Genomic DNA, 14,278 nt, shown 5'->3' with positions numbered 1-14,278 from the left:
GTAAGCTTTCTGAGAATCTAGTCTTATCAGGAGACTGGGTACAGTATCACGTTCCTTTGTGCCTTTAGATTGATTGTGAGGACTCAAAGTGACAATTTACAAGAAGACATTTGTAGTTGTCAAGGATGTTTTTATTGAACAGTTCCTGCAAGGTGCAGTGCTGGGGCTCGCATCTGCCTTGTCCCTGCAGGGCCGAGAGACGAGGCTGTCGTGATGGCTGATGACGTGCACAAAGGTGTGTGTGTGTGTGTGTGTGTATGTGTGTGTGTGTAGAACAGTTTTATGAGGAGGGTGGGGCAGTACCCGAGGAGCCTCTGATGGGTAAGGAGTGGGTACAGGGATTAAAAGCTGGTCGTTGCCAAAGTTACTGTTGGTTTTTACACAGCATTCAGTGCTTCATAGCCTGGAGACTGCACAGTTCTGTGGTGAGCAGTCTGGGATGGCGGAACTGGTCTCTGTTTTACAGCTGTCAAGATGTCGTCAGGTTGATCTTACCTGCCAGGTCCATGTGGTTATGGTGGAGTTCAGACAGTGCTTGGAGGTCTTGGTCTCTTTCCCCAGGATGCCAGCACTTGTCAAGTGTTTCTCTGCCCTCTGCTTTCATTCAGTGTAGCACAGCTCCAGCCTCAGTCTCTGTCCTCTAGTCCCTGATTTGAAGGGCTTGTGTAAGTAGCTTAAACTTATCTGGGTAGTTGTTTTTTTGTTTTTATTTTATTTTATTTTTTAAATTTTGAGTAAACTCATTTTCAACTAGAATCATACTTCAGAATCCCCCTTCCATCTATGGTAACAGTCGTGAGAGTGAATGTCATTCACTGGCCAAGGGTCATGCGGGACCTACCACAGCACCAAGCTGGCTTCTCTTCTGTTTTTTTCTTTGTTTGTTTTGATTTGTTTTGTTTTTGTTTTTCCAGACCAGGCTGTGTAACTGCCCTGACTGTCCTGGAACTCACTTTGTAGACCAGAGTGGCCTTGAGCTCACAGACTTACACTTACCTCTTACTCCTCCGCCCCCAGGCGAGCGCCACCACTGCCCTGAGAGACTGGTTTTTCTTTTCTTTTTTTAAAAAAAGATTTATTTATTTATTATGTATACAGTATTCTGTCTGCGTGTATGCCTGCAAGCCAGAAGAGGGCACCAGATCTCCTTACAGATGGTTGTGAGCCACCATGTAGTTGCTGGGAACTAAACTCAGGACCTCTGGAAGAACAGGCAGTGAGTGCTCTTAACCACTGAGCCATCTCTCCAGCCCCCTAGACTGACTGATTTTTCTTATACTGAAGTTGAAGCCTCTGGTCAGCTAATAAAGAACTTGGCAGGCAATGAAATACAAACATGAGCCTGGATAGAATCAGTAATTTTCTTAGCAAATAGTGCCTGCACGCACGCGCACACTCACGCAGTCTCCAGTCTTTTAAATTCAGACCTCTTTAAGTATGAAAGTCCATTATAGATCCATGACCCAGGAGACCACGGCTTCTCTTGTGATTCTTGCAGCTCCAGAGAAGATCAGTCAGCCTTCAGCTGGGAGCTGCCAGGTACCATTGCACTCTTCCGGGCTCACTCTTCATCTTTATATGCTTTGTTTTTTGTTTGTTCACAGCTGACAAGGCCTTCTGAGTACATCATAGGAGGCTGAGATTTAAGGACAATTTTTTGTTGTTGCTGTTGTTTTTATTTTTCAAGATAGGATTTCTCTTGAATCCTGGCTGGCTTTGAACTCACAGAGATCCACTTGCTTCTTGCCTCCCTCTAGTGCTGGGATTAAAGGTGTGCGCCCGCCACCCCCCACCCCCGTCATAAGGGTGTTTTTAAATTCATATCGAGCTATTTTTGCAAGTGAGTACAAGTCTCTATGTAGGGTGTCCTTTCCTGTCACCTGGGTATTTGGAGACCTAAATTAATAACCCAAGATTTCTTAAACATTCTGGAATCACAACAGAGAATCATTTGGTCCAGAGGTATTTCCTCTAGTCAGTAGCTTCTAGCTGCTTTTCTAACATGTCTTCACCTCTGTTCCGCAGGGATTGCTTCCCTTCTTGTGGCGGTCTCTAATCTCAGCCTTTGAAGCTTGGTGTGGAAACTGGTTCTAGGTATAAGAAGGGTTGCAGATGTATACTGCTGTGCTCCACATTTTTACATGGGTGCCAAGCATCCAAAAACTCAGACTTCATGCTTGTACAGCAAGCACTTTGCCCAATATTCAGTTCCCTCAACTTCAAGGCCAGCTGTCTATGGAGTAAGCAGGGCTCAGTGAGTACCCCTTCCCCTTTCCAAAACACAGCACAGACTCAGTTATGTGCATTCAAGATGTTTAAGCCATTGATAAAGATTATGTCACATTCACCTATTTGCCTGTTTAAAATTTGAAGTCCCAGTTCATTCATCTTGTTTTGCCTTGGGTGGTAGAGGATATATATTAAAGTGACTTTTGAGCATAGCTGGTTTCAGAGAATCGTGTGCTGATTTTCAGGTCATTTTTAGAAGGAGCATATGGTGGAATTCTTTGTTGAAAGTAACAGAATTCAGTTTAGGCAAGAAGAAAAGGAATTTGTTAAAGGATGTTTGGTGGCTGACAGTTTCTAGGAGCTCTACATCATGAGCTCTTAAAAATGTTCAATTGCTCATGCCTGGCACCAGCCTGGCACCCCCCACTGCAGTGTGCTCCGTGGCTGTTTCCAGGTCTGTCCCTTTGCTTACCAAAGGGTGACCTTTAACTTTGCAGGTCTATTTTCTTTCTTGTGACTCAGTCTCACATGGGTGTGTCTGATTGGCAGATCTCAAGTTCCCTGTTGCAGCTGAAGGGAGGACTGGGCTAGTAAATTGTTAAGGCTTACTTTAGGGCCTCATAATAGCAGTTTATTGAAGAAGGTTATTGAGCTAAGGTATACAAATATGTCCTTGCTGTTAAACTCACTCCAAGGTCTGCTTCTGACATAAACATTGTTTCTGTTCAGAAGCTAGCTTTGGTTTCTCCACTGTGTACTAACGTCTGCCCGGATGTGAAGTGAAGCTCAAGCTGTTTGTTTGTCTTGCTGTATGTATGTGTGTGCCTGAGCTCCTGACCATGTGTTCACACATAGGTTAGAGTTCCATCTGTTCATGTGTTCTCTCATGTAGTTGGCAGGTGTTTACTACTGTAAGGAAGCAAGCGTGCAGGTGAGTTCACAGGTATTTTGTTAGAAGAACAGAGGAGTCTTTATAATTGGGTTCTATACTTTCAGGGCTGTTTTTAGCTCATGTTAGAGTAGACTTCAGACCCCAGGTTTAGTATTTGGGCTTTTTGTTCTGTATCCAGGATTCAAGTAGCCAGGCTGTTCTTAGTCTCTCAGTGTCCGGCTGTGCTGTGCATGAAAGGCTTCTGACTGGAGTGGTGGGACTTTAAAGTTAGAATGCACAACCTTTTTGTTTTTGGGTTTTCAAGACAGGGTTTCTCTGTGTAGTACTGGCTATCCTGGAACTCACTCTGTAGACCAGGCTAGCCTCTAACTAAAAGAGATCTACCTGCTTCTGCTTCCTGAGTGCTGGGATTAAAGGCATGCGCCACCACCGCCCAGCCACTTTTGTTTGGTTTACTTAAAAGTTTTGAATCATTTCGTTTTACAGAAAAGTGGCAAAGATAGTAGACTTTTTCATATACTCTCTCAGTTTCTCCAGTATTATCATCTTAAATATAATCACATCCTTATATATACTTTACTAAAATTTACTGTACCTAGTGGGTAGCTAAGTCTTGTAGTTGATTCCATTGTAATTATTCTTTCATGCTTTTTATATGTCCCTTTCCTTTCTTCAAGTTGCTGGGCATGGAATGAGAAAACCATCGCTCAGGGAATAATGGTCTAGTCGGTGCTGTCTTCTAACCTGTACAATAATTTTTATATGTAGGCTTCCTTGAGCTCTTCAACACCAACAAGGATTAGAAGCAGGACATCTTCATTTACGGACCAGCTTGATGACGTGACACCCAGCAGAGAGGTCAGTGTGACAGTCTCACATACTTCTCTTAGGAAATCAAATGCAGTGCTGATGATGGTGACAGTATGGGAATTCGTTTTGACAAGTCAGTTATTTAATTTCTGAGTATTATACTTATTAATAATTCAACTGATTCTTTTCTTTTTTAAATGCAAATAGCAGTTAATTCTTGTACCTGTTTCTTAGACAAAATAATTGAAGAGAATAAGAATGTTTATTTAATATTTGTAACTATTAGAATAATTCAGTAATGTTTTGTTCAAATATGGGGAAAGGCCCTATATTTTCAAGTTGATGAAAAGTAACAACCAATTGCATATAGCAACTGGCATGAAAATTCATTGTTTTTGTTCCTTTTTTTCTGTGAAGTATAACATAAATATAGGAAGATGTTAAGGGGACTGAAGAAATGGCTCAGTCAAGCGCATTTACTGCTTTTACATAGGACCCAGGTTCATTTCCAAGAAACCACATGGGATGCATACTGCGTATAACTCCAGTTCTGGGGGTTCTGACGCCCTAGGAGGTGCTATCAGAGGGTGATGGATCTGCTACATCTGTAGTTACAGGCAGTGGTGGGTGTTGGGAACTGAACCCAGGTCCTTTGGAAGAGTGACAGGCACACTTAACCACTGAGCCACTTTTCCAGCCCAAGAGATGTCCAATCCTTTTAAACAATTATTTTATTTTACATTTATGGTTTGTGTCTGTGTGCCACATGTATGCCTGGTACCAGTGTAAGCCAGAAGGCATCGGATCTCCAGAACTGGAGTTACAGATGATTGTGAGCTACCATGTGGGTGCCAGGGGTTGGACCTGGGTCTTCTGAAAGAGCAATCAGTGCTCCTCTGAGCCATGTCTCCATCCCCCTACCCTAAAATACTTATTTATTTTTATTTTATGTATATGAGTGTTTGCTTGCATGTATGTAAGTCTATCGTGTGGAAATTGCAGTTTGCCTGTTTGTTGGGATACTTGTCTCTCCTGTCTAATATAGGAATTGTTTTGTGAGCAGCTTTCTCTTGAGGGCGTTATGCCCAGTACCACTCTGAAATGAGAGAAGAAATTATGTTTTAGCAACAACTTGGAACCAAGCCAGATAAGAAAATGCAAAATCACCTAAAGACAGCTACTATATACCATTTGCACCCAGGATTTCTGAGACCATCCAGAGTATCAAAGACTCCCACCTCAAAAACAAACAAACCAAAATGAATGAATTTAAACACTTTCCCTCCAGAACAATAGAGCAGGTGTATAGTGATATTTCATTTGTATTTTAATAAATAAAGCGTGCCCTGAAGATCAGAGAGTAAAACAGCCTCACTGGTCACCCTTACAGACCAGGCAGTGGTGCACACCTTTAATCCCAGCCTAGAGAGAATTCAAGATGGGAGGAGACAGGTCTCAGACATAGTCTCCTTCTGAGAATTCCTGGAGGCACGTGTCACCATTTAGGACTGAGGTAGAGATAAGAGCCAGTATGGCTGGCCGTTTTGCTTTTCTGACCTTCAGGTAAGCTTTTCTTTGTAAAACACAAATGAAAAGTCACTGCACAGTGTGTGCTACTTGTCTTTGACATCCTGTCTGTGGGTGCTGGGCAGGACATGAACAAGAGGCTCAGGCTATCAGATCATGTCAGTCTGCAAAGGGTAGAAAATTGCAGGTTTAGTAAAAAATACAGAACCAACGAGTTCAGCTAATAAATGCAGATAAGATTAATTTATAAGCAATCATTTCGTTTCTATGAATAGTAGTTTTAAGAAGCCAAAAAGTGAATTAACACTCAGAGCTGTTTACAAAATCCAACTCTGCTCACGATAAGAACAAAGTAGGAGTGGAAGGGAACTTGCTCATATGGTAGAGGAGATTGATTAAATTAGCCGCAGCTAGAATCCAAAATGATTCAACATTTAAAAAGATATTACTTTATCTATTTTGTGGGTGTAATGTGTGTGGGTGTGTGCATCACTGTGATGTGGAAGTCAAGAGGACAGCTGGGGGCGGGGGTTAGGTCTCTCCTTCCACCATGTGGGTCTGGGGATCGAACTCAGGTCGTCAGGCCTGGTGGCCATTGTCTTGTTCAGTGAGCAATCTTGCCCCCAAAGACTAAAGCAGCCAAGTGTCACTCATCTATAGTCCCAGTAGTCTTTCTGTGTGTACTGAGGTAGACCAATGGCCTTATCTGTTATTCTTTAGACTGTGATACTTGTACTAATTGATGTTGAAATTAATTTACTTTGCTTCCCGCAGGAATCTCATTTGATCATGGTGTACCATTTTCTGGTGTGTGGCTGGATTTGCTTTTGTTAGTTTCATTGTTTTGAAGATTCTCATGTATTCATAAGAGATGTCCGTCAGCAGTTTCCTTTTTCATTTTGTGATTTCTGATTTTGGTATGAGGACACACTGACCTCATAGAACAAATTCATATTCTCCTTTTATATATTTTTTGGAGGAGTTTGTGAAGAATTTGATCTGGTGTTAGGCTGTTGTAATTCCCTTTATCCCTCCATTTTTTAAAATGTGTCAAAGTGTTTTGATTACTAATTTAGTCTCTATAGTTCTATTCAGATTTATTCAGTTTTTTGTTTCTTCCTAATTTTGAAAAATTGTTTCCATTTCATTTAAATTGAAATTTCATCTAAATGAAATTCCGTTTTATTATCTGATGTTGACAGTAAGTTTTCATTGTCTTATTTTTTTTCTTCTACCCCAGCTAATGGTTTGTTGATCTTTTGAAAAAGTTACCTTTTGATTACACTTTCTAGTTTAGTGATGAACATTTTCAGAGGTGGGGTGGCTGCTGGGTGTGGTGGCGCTCACCGTTAATCCCAGCACTCAGGAAGCAGAGGCAGGCGGATTTCTGTGAGTTTAAGACCCACCTGGTCTACAGAGCAAGTTCCAGGGCAGCCAAGGCTGTTAGATGGAGAAACCCTGTCTCAAGGGAACACAAAGAGAAGAAAAACCAGAATTGGAGTGGCAAGTTGATATTTGAAGTCTTTGTTCTGAAGTCTTAGGTACTTTGAGTGAAACCTCTTATAGTCTTCATTGTATCTTCATTCTCCATCTTTTTACATCCTTGATGTTTCGGCTGGAGCTAGGAGAGGTACATAAGCTTGGTTTTAAGACTGTTTGAAAAAGAGGTGGGCATAGACACAGTAGAACATAGCTGTGGCCATGAGCGTGACCGTCCTCACTCGTCCGTCTATACTGCGTCAGTTTCAGCTGCTGTTGTGCCGCAGATGCTCGCTAAGGTGCACAGTGCTGCAGCGACAACTATGGTGCCTTTAGTTGACCATTTGGATACTTGCATCCGAGTGAGGAAAGAGAATTCAAGCTTTTGAGACACCAGTCTCCTTAGCACGGCTCCTCCATTACTCTGTATGAGGGATGACAATCAAATTTGTGAATAAAAATGAAAACAGGAAAAAAGACTAAATAAAAAGAAATTAAAGTTACTTGGAATTAGCAATGGTTTCTCAAGGAATTTCAGAGATGCCCTTTAAAGAGCTGCAGGCTGTTAAAGCTGCTGTGCATGCAGCTTGCTGTGTGAGCCTTCGCCAGGAGGACCTGTGATCTGGTCTCCCTGTGAATCTACTCACTTCCAATGCACCCTTTCTGTGCCAGAGACACAGACATAGGAGATAAAATGTTTTCTCGTGTCGTTGAAGGTGTATCTGGGCCCACAAACATGAAACATCTCTAGGCAAGAGGGACTGAAGAGCTGTTTCTGAGAGTCTTGGAGTTGAGAGCAAAGGCAGCTGTTTTCAGCCTCAGCTCTGTGAGAGTGGAAGCCTCCTCGGGACTGCCCTGTCAGTCCTCCAGGGACAGCACAGGTGAACGCTGGGTGAGCGCAGTGCATGCTTTAGTGTAGGTGTTTATTTAGGTTTCTCTTTGGATGGACTGAGTGGAACTGAAGTGTGCCGTGTTGGTAAGTTAGAGTGTGTGCTGTTAGCAACAGCTGTAGCTAAGATGGTTCTCCTAGCTGCAGTTAGCTGCTGCTGCCTGCTGCCCAGGCTTTCTGTGATTTGTTATGGGAAATGTCTGCCCTTGGGGAGGCCTTGTGATCAAGACTAAATCACACCTCAGTTGGGCTTACTTTCTGCCATAGATTCTGCCCCAAGCTGGAGCCTTGGAATCAGATTAACTGGGTGAGAAGAGAAGGTCACAGAAGGAATGAGAAAGACAGTACCTTTCTCAAAATGAGCCTGTAAGTAGGGGTTCTCAACCTTTCTTGGGCTTCGACCCTTTAATACAGTTCCTCATGCTATGCTGACTCCCAGCCATAGAATAATTTTTTTACAACTTTATACCTGTAATTTTACTACTGTTATGAATCATAATGTCAATGTCTGTTTTTCTGATGGTTTTAGGTGACCCCTGTGAAGGGGTTATTCAAACCCTCAAAGGGGTTGTGACCCTCAGGTTGAGAACCACTGCTGTAAAGGAAATTCTAAAAGAAACAACAGGAAGTCAGCAGCAAAACTAGACACTAAGGGAGGAGTTTATAGGAGATGAGCGACAAACAGTAGAGTGGTCTACAGTAAGACTAGTGAAGAAGTAATTTTTTAAATCAACAGAATATTGTGAGAAAAACTTAGCCCAAACAAAATAAGACTATGTAGACATGAAGAACTAAATAGAAATTATGGAGAAGGAAAAAGAAGAAAGATGTAAATGTGTCGATTATAATAAGACTATGGAAAAATGAGTGAATTCGGGAAAAATTCTGACTACCTCACTGTAGAGAGACACAGATATGGAGGGTGGCATGCATGGGATTTGCAGGGTAGGTTGAAATCCTCCAAGATAGTCTAGAGGCTGCAGATGCTAGACATCACTCCACTCCGTGCTGGTGCCGTGGCCACTCCACTGTGGACCCCACGAAGAGGTGAGTTTGTTTTAGCAGTTTTACATTAGCGTTTGAGCAAATGTTGAGAAGTTGACTGACTGGAATCTTTTCGAGTGTTGGAGAAGAGCTGTTTGCTTTCTGTTTGTGTGGGGTTGGGATGGAACCAATGGCCTTGTACCTGCTGTGCCCTTTCTACCACTGAGCTGTACAGCCAGCCCAGAACTGGTGCTGGTGAGGCCCACAGGCACAGAGAAGGGCTCCTTAGGCTCCGAGGTGTGTGTCTGAGAAACTGACCTTAGGTTGTTTGGGTGAGGAAAAGGCTTGGAAATTTCTGTTCATTTCTTTTGAAATATTGGTCACCATTTCTTTTTTTTTTTTTTTAAAGATTTATTTATTTATTATGTATACAACATCCTTTCCATGTATCTCTGCATGCCAGAAGAGGGCACCAGATCTCATTACAGATGGTTGTGAGCCGCCATGTGGTTGCTGGGAATTGAACTCAGGACCTCTGGAAGAGCAGTCAGTGCTCTTAACCTCTGAGCTATCTCTCCAGCCCCCTGATCACCATTTCTTTATGATGAGCATCAAACTTGGCTAGGTGCTTTCTTGAAACTTCACTTATACTCCCTTTTAAACTTGCTTTTTTTTTTTCTGCTTGCATGGGTAATAGTGTTTTTTGTTTGTTTGTTTGTTTTTTAAATAACTTTGGAAGCCTAAGAGAAGTGAATCTGTATAGCTTTCAATTTAAAGTTAACATTTGTTCAAAGAATGACCTTTCTGAGGGCCCCAGAGTCCAGTTTTCAGTAAGTCTGGATGAGATTCTAGGAGCCAGTTGGACATTTAGCATAGTTTAATGTATAATTGGTAATAACATTTAGAATTCAGCATAGAAAGTTCTTGGATTCTATCCTAGGAGGGCTAGTCATCAATATTACAAAAAGAGCTTTGAGAAGATCTGTATCCTGGCTTTGGGAATGGCTCATTTGGTAAAATGCATGTTGTACAAGCATGAAGACTCAAGTTTGGATCCCCAGAACCCATGTAAGAAGCCAGGTGTGATGGTGTACACATGAAATTCTAGAGCTGGGGAAGCAGAAACTGGAGGATCCCTGGAGCTTGCTGGTTGGCCACTCTTGTAAGATTGGTAAATTTCAGTTTCAGTGAGAGACCCTGTCTCAAGAAAGTAAGGTTGGCGAGGCTGGATTGATTTCTCAGCAGTTAGGAGCACTGGCTGCTCATCGAGAGGACCTGGGTTCAACAGCAGCTCACAACTGTTTGTAACTCCAGTTGCAGAGAATCTGACACCCTTGCAGAGACATACATGCAGACAAAACACCATTGCACATAAAAATAAGTAAATTTTTTTTAAAAAGAAAAGGATGAGAGCAATAAAAAGAGACCCAACTTGAGTTTCTCGCTTCCACATTTACCCACACACTTCTATGCATTCATATACCTGTGCACATGCATCGTTTTAAAAAATTGTTTAATTCAGCTTTATTTTGTCTTAGTCTGTTGTCGTGACACTTAACTCATCCATTTAGGAGGAACAAAAGTCAGGAGAGTCATTGGTTCAAAGTCATCCTTACTACATAGGAATCTTGAGGCCAGCCTGCACTACATGAAGACCTGTTTTAAAACACCAACCAGACCAAATAAACCAAAACTTTATCTGTAATTAGGCTGTTTCTAGTAAAGTACTGGGTAAAGAATTAGTGAACACTTTAGTCAGTGTCTGTAGCCTTAAAGTCCAGAGGGAAAGTGTATGTTTTCAAACTTTTGCACATACTATTTTCAAGCATGTCCTTTATAGGATATATAGTTTATTGTATATTCTATATTGCTTTATATAGTGAATTATGTACCATACAGTATGTTGTACTTTATTATATACTTTTTCTTTAAACAACTACTGTCAATATTTCACTGGCTTAATTTTTTTTAGCATTTTTATTCTGTGATAATTATATATACATAGGAAATTATAAAGAACTAGGGGGCAGCTTTTATACCCTCTCCCCAAATTATACAATATCCTGTATAATTATACCATTGTAACCCAGAAAGCAGTTACCATTGAAAAATTCGTGCACCGTTGGATCTTTCCTGGCTTACATGTACTGATCTCTGTGCTTGCATATGTGTTGGTACTCTGTGCAGTTTCTTGCATGAATAAGCGTGCAATCTCTACCATTGAGGGGGTCAGGGGAAGCAGCTCAGTGGGGACAGCACTTTGCGTACAATTAGCAGACAAAGGTGGGATCCCTGTGACAAGCTGGCTAGCTGTAGACTAGCTGGAATTAGCATGCACTAAGTTCAGGGAGAGAACCAGCTGCGACAGGTAAAGTGGAGAGAAATCAAGAAAGTTAACTGATGTTAACATACACATGCAAGATACATCATTTTAAATAAAATTTGATATATATATATTTAATTCATAATTGTTTGTATTTTGGTATAACAGCTTCTGGAAGAAAAATAAGCACAAAATATGTAGCAAAAGAACAAATGTTATAGATTTTGTTTATTTCAGGTGTTTCTTGTGTATGTACTTTTTCGGGGGAGGATTTCAAGACAGGATTTCTTTGCACAACCCTGACTGTCCTGGAACTTGCTTCCAGCCTTTTAGAAATATTGAAGTATGCAGTCTTGTTAGCTCTGGGCATTATTCTCTTAGACCTTCAGAGTCTTCTTTGCTTGTTGCCAATACTTTGGACTTCTGGACCTTTATACCAAGTTGTCAGTTATACTGGGTGCTAGGATGCCTGCTGCAGACATATGTATGCCCGTTAACAAGTGGCTTCCAAGCTGGCCTTTAAAATCCTAAACTCACTAGTTCATTCCATTCCTGACCTTTCCCAGCAACTTACTACTTTTTTGGGAGGGGGGTGATCATCATGATGGTCGACTGTAGTATTGTGAGCATTGTAGTGTGTGCTGTGAGATCACTTTGGAACACACCATGATTTGTATTCACCTCTTGTTTTGTTTTTGTACCTCTGCTTATTACACGGACTGAGACAGATACTAGCCGGGATGGTAGCAGAACCTGCCTTTCTCTCTGAGTATACTATCTTTGCTTTGGATTCCTCCAAACAGCCTAAAACACAGATTGACAGTGTGGTGAGTCCTTCCACCGCTTTTTGCATTCCCATGTGGGGAAGCAAACATGTGGGTAGTTGTAGCAGCAAGTCTCATGTGGTTTGTCACTTACCTTCCCTCAGAGCGTCTTCAGTGTGGTGTTGCTAACCTCGCTCTAAACCTCAGAGAACAAGTTGCTGAGTCTGGCGGTCGCTGCTTCCTGGTACTCTAATCTAATAGCCTCACAGTAACACCCCCTCGCACTAATGGAGCCAAGGCAACCTTCACTTTTAGAACTAGTGCTTGCGTTTAATCTCTTGGAAATGTTTGCTTATGCTGAAAAAGCCAGTGTGCGTGATTAGAAATCTGTTTTCCTGTTAGGAGGATGCCAATGGTGTGTGAGATGCGACGGACTTTTTAAGGGAAGTAATGCATTGTAAGTCAGTAATTAGCAACATTGCATAGGTAGGTGGATTCTATTATAGCAGGTTCATATATTAATTTTGAAACTATAGTTAAGAAGTACATTGTATTTTGTAATTACTAGCTTTTGAATATGAAAGGAAACAGCTGTTTCATTTTTTAAAAAACGAATTCACTTAATTTTAACTTTATATATGATTTACTTGGGGAAAGTAGACATTTTTCTAATTGGAGTATATGGTAAAGTGATAATTTAGTAAACTAAAATGTAGCAGTGTTTGCTTACTAATAATTTTAACTTTATATATGATGTACTTGGGGAAAGTAGACATTTTTCTATTTGGAGTATATGGTAAAGTGATAATTTAATAAACTAAAATGTAGCAGTGTTTGCTTACTAAGGATAGCTTTTGATATTTCTTACCTTGGAGGATGGCTGAACTGGGTTTACAGTTTTTCTAAATGTTGAGACTTGGTTTAACTTTAGCTAGTGGTAGAAACATATCATTTATTCTTAATCCGGGTGTCCAGGGAAGGCGTGGTGTGCACACGGCTAGCGGTGGTCTTCATACTGCAAGTGTTGCAGAAGAAAATAAGCTGCATATAGAAGGAGTTGGGTCTGCAGGTGATCCAGATGGGATATCACAAAGCAGGGACAGCAAAAGCTGAAAATGGAACAAGGCAGAATGGAGGGCTCAGCAGATGGTGGCACAAGCCTCAAGCTTTGCTGCTGGAGAGCCTGGATTTAGAGTCACACAGTGTATTAGGCCAGTGCACACCCTAGCTATGTTGGACCCTAGAGTCCAATCACTGAGGAGGAGGAGTCGCCCCAAGAGACTATTTCTCACATCACAGCTGATATAAAAGCATGAGAATTTTATCAATTTTGTCATGACAGGGTCTTTCAGCATTAGGGATGCTAGAAAGACCCCAAATAGCTGGTACAGACTACTTTTAAAGGGAAAAACCACAGAAGGAAGGGGTGTTTGGGGTTGTTCTTTAACTATTATGATTGGCTTATTCAAAAGGGCTATTACCAATAATTGGCTGGAGAGTGGTTGCCAGTTCAGATGAGGTAAGGGGAAACTTCTGAGGGTCACTTTGCCCCTTTCCCAGGGACTAAGTCAAAACATCAGTAACTGAGTCAACACCTAAGGGTTATCTTGCCCCTATTCAGGGAGATGGAAAGTTCTCAACATCTCAGTACGTGCATGTGTAGCTGTTATGTCCTTGGTTCCCAGGGGAGGAGGGGAAGTACTGAGAGAGTTCAGAAATGGCTTCAGAATTGTCTTAAAGTTTTATAGCTATACTATACTTACTTGGCTAAGTAATACAATATTTACATTTAAAAATGTTTTCAAGACTGTTCATGCTTTGCATGCCTGTAATCTCAACACTCAGGAAGTGAAGGAGGGAAGATCAGGAGTTCAAGGCCAGCCTCAGCAACTTAGTGAATTTAAGACTTTAGGCAACGTGAGACCCTGTCTCAAAACAAACAAACAAATAAGAATTCTAAAGGAAAGAAAGTTTTAAGAATCATTTTAAGTATTGTATGCTGTGAGCTTGATTGGTATTGTTTAAATAGCTGTGGAGTGGCTTTCTCACGTGGACCACATGTGGGTCTTGCTTTCACGCTTTCTCCTGACCTATTTGATGGAGCCCTTTGAGACCTTTCTTCATAATTTAAAGTATATTTTGACATTACAGTATATTATTATGATGTTATGTAAATGATATGTCCTATTATTACCTTGTGATCAGGAAGATAGGTAATTCCTGTGTTTCCCCCAACCTTTTCCTATGTAACTTTAAAGAAATCTCTCCAACTGGTAAAGATTAGGAACTTATTTTAGAGGGAAGAAAAGGTGCTGAAGCCTGTTATGAATTAGAGATAGTGATAATGTGGCTGTTCCTCTCACCACATATCCATTACCCAG

General features: G+C 41.2%; 1 protein-coding gene across 11 annotated transcripts in view; it reads left to right on the top strand.

Annotated features, from left to right (window-relative positions):
• Positions 1-14,278, top strand: part of Golga4 (golgin A4) — an 88,172-nt gene that overhangs the window by 7,293 nt on the left and 66,601 nt on the right. For 7 of the 11 annotated variants that reach the window (XM_048423781.3, XM_085689018.2, XM_048423777.3 and 4 more), the window contains exons 2-3: positions 3,890-3,979; positions 11,862-11,960. In XM_048423781.3, coding sequence (XP_048279738.3) covers positions 3,890-3,979; positions 11,862-11,960 — 189 coding nt within the window. Of the gene's footprint in view, positions 1-3,889; positions 3,980-8,173; positions 8,193-11,861; positions 11,961-14,278 lie in introns of those variants that run through there. The other 4 variants (XM_048423787.3, XM_048423783.3, XM_048423782.3 and 1 more) reach the window with 2 other exon arrangements.

The sequence above is a fragment of the Myodes glareolus genome, chromosome 4, assembly GCF_982192425.1.
Source record: "Myodes glareolus chromosome 4, mMyoGla1.1, whole genome shotgun sequence".
Taxonomy (NCBI): Eukaryota; Metazoa; Chordata; class Mammalia; order Rodentia; family Cricetidae; genus Myodes; species Myodes glareolus.
This window is presented reverse-complemented; position numbering and strand designations above follow the sequence as displayed.